Source organism: Echinops telfairi, unplaced genomic scaffold (assembly GCF_000313985.2).
Source record: "Echinops telfairi isolate 266 unplaced genomic scaffold, ASM31398v2 ScPeMD7_8;HRSCAF=38, whole genome shotgun sequence".
Lineage (NCBI taxonomy): Eukaryota > Metazoa > Chordata > Mammalia > Afrosoricida > Tenrecidae > Echinops > Echinops telfairi.
Window position 1 is genome coordinate 15647261 of NW_022103905.1, and position 3158 is coordinate 15650418.

The 3158-nt window shown below is 52.3% G+C and overlaps 1 protein-coding gene across 1 annotated transcript in view; it reads left to right on the top strand.

Annotated features, from left to right (window-relative positions):
• The first annotated feature begins 902 nt into the window (after window positions 1–902).
• The window catches only part of LOC101643207 (myocardial zonula adherens protein), a 109691-nt gene continuing 107435 nt past the window's right edge, over window positions 903–3158 (top strand). The window contains exon 1 of the mRNA XM_045286472.1: window positions 903–950. Within this exon, the coding sequence (XP_045142407.1) occupies window positions 903–950 (48 nt within the window). The remainder of the gene's footprint in view (window positions 951–3158) is intronic.

The following is a 3158-nucleotide window of genomic DNA, read 5'->3' on the forward strand; positions in this document are numbered from 1 at the left end:
ATCTTGACTCTGGGCAGGAGGCCACTTCCTTTCTCCTATGGAAACATAACAAAACAACCATCCTCTTTAGCAGATGTGGCGAATCGAAGAAGGGTTCCAACAGCCACATTCTGACTTTTCCCCCTTGATGTGCAAGGTATTTATGATAGGATTTTTTTAAAAACAAGATAACGTTTAAAACTTAGGATTCACTAGGCAAAAGAAACCATGGAACACTATGCAGCTGTTAAAAATGAACAAGGCTGCTATATATGTCTTGATAGGTTGGTATGGTTAAGTGACAGGAAGGACCAGTTTTATCCTTTAAATTTTTCCCCCAAAAGGGTCTCTGGGCCCGAGGGCTCAGGACCACAACCTCAGGACTCTGAGGTACTGGCAAGCCATGTTCACACACCCAACTCTGGTGAGTAGTGACTGGGACCTTCCAAGCTCATGATCAACCACTGGAGCTGCAACTATTTGTCTCGCCCTGCCTGGAGGAAAGAAGAGGGGTGTCCATTGCAGAGACTTGGAAACAAGTAGTCCAACAGACTGACGGACCCCGAGAAAAACAGTGTTTATGATCCCGAGACCACAACTAGATGGTACCTGGCTACCACTACCAACTGCTCTGAAATGGATCATATTAGAAGGTGCTGGGTATAGTGGGAGGAAAAATGGAACAACACTCAAAATCCTAATTTAAAAAAGACCAAGCTTACTAGTCAGATTGAGGCTGGTGGAACCCCTGAATCTCTGGCCCTTTGTCACCTGTAGGCCTGCAACTGAACTCCCTCCATGACTCAATTTTCAGCCACATAGTAGGTCTGAAAGGGGAACACTCACACTTGGGGGTACAAACACCTTAGAATAAACAACCATCTAAGACCAGGCAGTGGGATAAGTACATGGTGGGGGTAGGGATGAATGAGATGGAGCAAATTGAGTACGCATTGTTGAATGTAAAACTGGTGAGATGTTCTGTAAACTGTCCCTCAATTCACAACAAAGAGTTTCTCAAAAGAGGAAACCACTCTCCCAAGAGTAGGGCAGTGGAAGGAGATGGGAGGAGACCTTCAGTATAGACACCTCCCCCCATTTTATTTTGGAGTCGGTGGATGGGGGGACTTAAGGTGAAAGTAGTAGGATCCAAGTTAGAAGACTCCATGTCACTAACAACCTGCGGTCTCAGGGTCTCCGTCTCCTCGTTTGCAGAGTGAGGATGCTAACAGTGCTCACCCTGGAGAACCACAGTGGGACCTCAGAGGAGAAGTGCCTACAACACCCTCCGATTGTGCACAGCGGTGATGAGAACAATGACCAGGACAGTGAGGAGTGGGCTGTGTGAGCCCAGGAGCCCACCTCTGTACACCGGCCTCAGTTTCCTCATCGGCAAAGTGATCGAGTTTCACAGGGTGATTTAGAATTCTGTTAAAAAAAATATGAACTCGCTGCCATGGAGTTGATTTTGATTCATAGCTGTCCTGTAGGACAGGGCAGACTTGCCCCTGTGGGCTTCTAAGACTGTAACTCTTTACAGGAGTGGCAAACCTTGCCTTCCCCCCAGGGTTTTGAACTACCGACCTTGTGCTTAATTGCCCAATGCATAAGCCCTACACCACCACACATACTCAGCATCTTCCCCATTGGCGTCACCAGGAGTTGAGAGAGGAGTGAGACCTGGCTCCTGCCTACCAGACATTCACAGCCTCGGAGAAGGTCAGGCATATAGATAGGTGGCTTTAACGTAAGCCCAAAGAGCTGCTGGGCTCACCTGAGTGAGCATTCAGGGAAAATGGTTCCAGACAGCTCTGTGGGCCAGCAGTGTTGGGCCTGGGCTTAGAAGGATGGGGAGAGAGAGAGAATGTGCTGGCCTCTGCTTTAAAATCCTTTATTGTCAGGATAAAGGCATTTAACTGAGCAGTGGTAGGTCTTTATGATCTGGTCTTTGCTCCCTGCTGCTGGTTCATCCTCTTGCCCCACGGCCCTATAATCATTTCAATTCCTCTTGTTGCACATGCAGCTCCGGCAGCCTGACATTTCCTCTGGCCTCTGCCAGGCGCAGCAGAGAGAAGAGCTAGGGGGCCGGGCCAGACTGCAGGGTGTATGCCCTAGCTCTGCCACTTGCTGAGTGTGGGCTCTCTGGTGTGTACCTGGTGATTCAGTGTCCTCATCTGCAAAATGGGAATAAATGCTACCTCACAGGCTGGTTGTGAAGATTAAATGAGGCAACGCCAAGGGCTTGCCAGCCTAGCCCACAGTAATCACTGAATAAACACGAGCCGTTTCGTGCACTGGCTGGCCGCCTCCTACTTGTATTTCAGGGCTTCTGCCAGTCATCACCTCCTCGGGGAGGGCTTTTCTGGGCCCCAAGGAGCCTTTAGGTGGCGGTAGTGGTTATGCTTGGATTGCTAACCGCAAGGTATGCAGTTTGAAACCTCCAGCCGCTTCGTGGGAGAAAGGGCGAGGCTTTCTAGTTCCATAAAGAGCTGCAGTCCCCCCACCCCCACCTCCACTTCCCCAAAAGAGTTGCGGCCCCAGAAACCCTCAGGGGCAGTTGTACCCTGTCCTGTAGGGTCGCCATGAGTCGGTATCGACTCGATGGCAGTGAGTTTGGTTTGGTTGGCAGGCCAGGTAAAGGGGCCCTGTAGGTGTAGTGGGGTCCTCGTTGGGCTGCTATCCACAGAGCCTGCAGTTGGAAACTACCGGCCCCACTCGTGTTCTTATTCCAGGAAAGGCTTGCGGTCTCAGAGCTCCACGGGGGCAGTTTGACGCTGCCCTACAGAGTCGCAGCGAGTGGGACTCGACTGGATGGCAATGGGAGAAGGCCAGACGACCAGCCTCCCCTGTCTGGGGCCGGAGACTGCAGACCCCACGTAGGCAGGACGGGCCGATGGACTGCACAGACTGCTGAGAGCACGTGCAACAGCAGCAAATACCCACAAGGGTCGCCCCGAGTGTGACATAGCTCGGATGGGCTCGTTGTCCGCGGACCGTGAGGCTGGACTAGCTGACCTCTGCAGGCGACAGAGAGAGATCGAGCCCCCGTGGGGGTGTCCGGGGCTCCTTCCCACCCCGAGAATGTTCCCGAGAGGGCGCAGCGCGGAAGGGTGAGAGGGTGGTGTGCCACTCTGCCCGGGTCTGCGCCCTGGGGAGAAAATGTAGCCCAACGGGTCGGG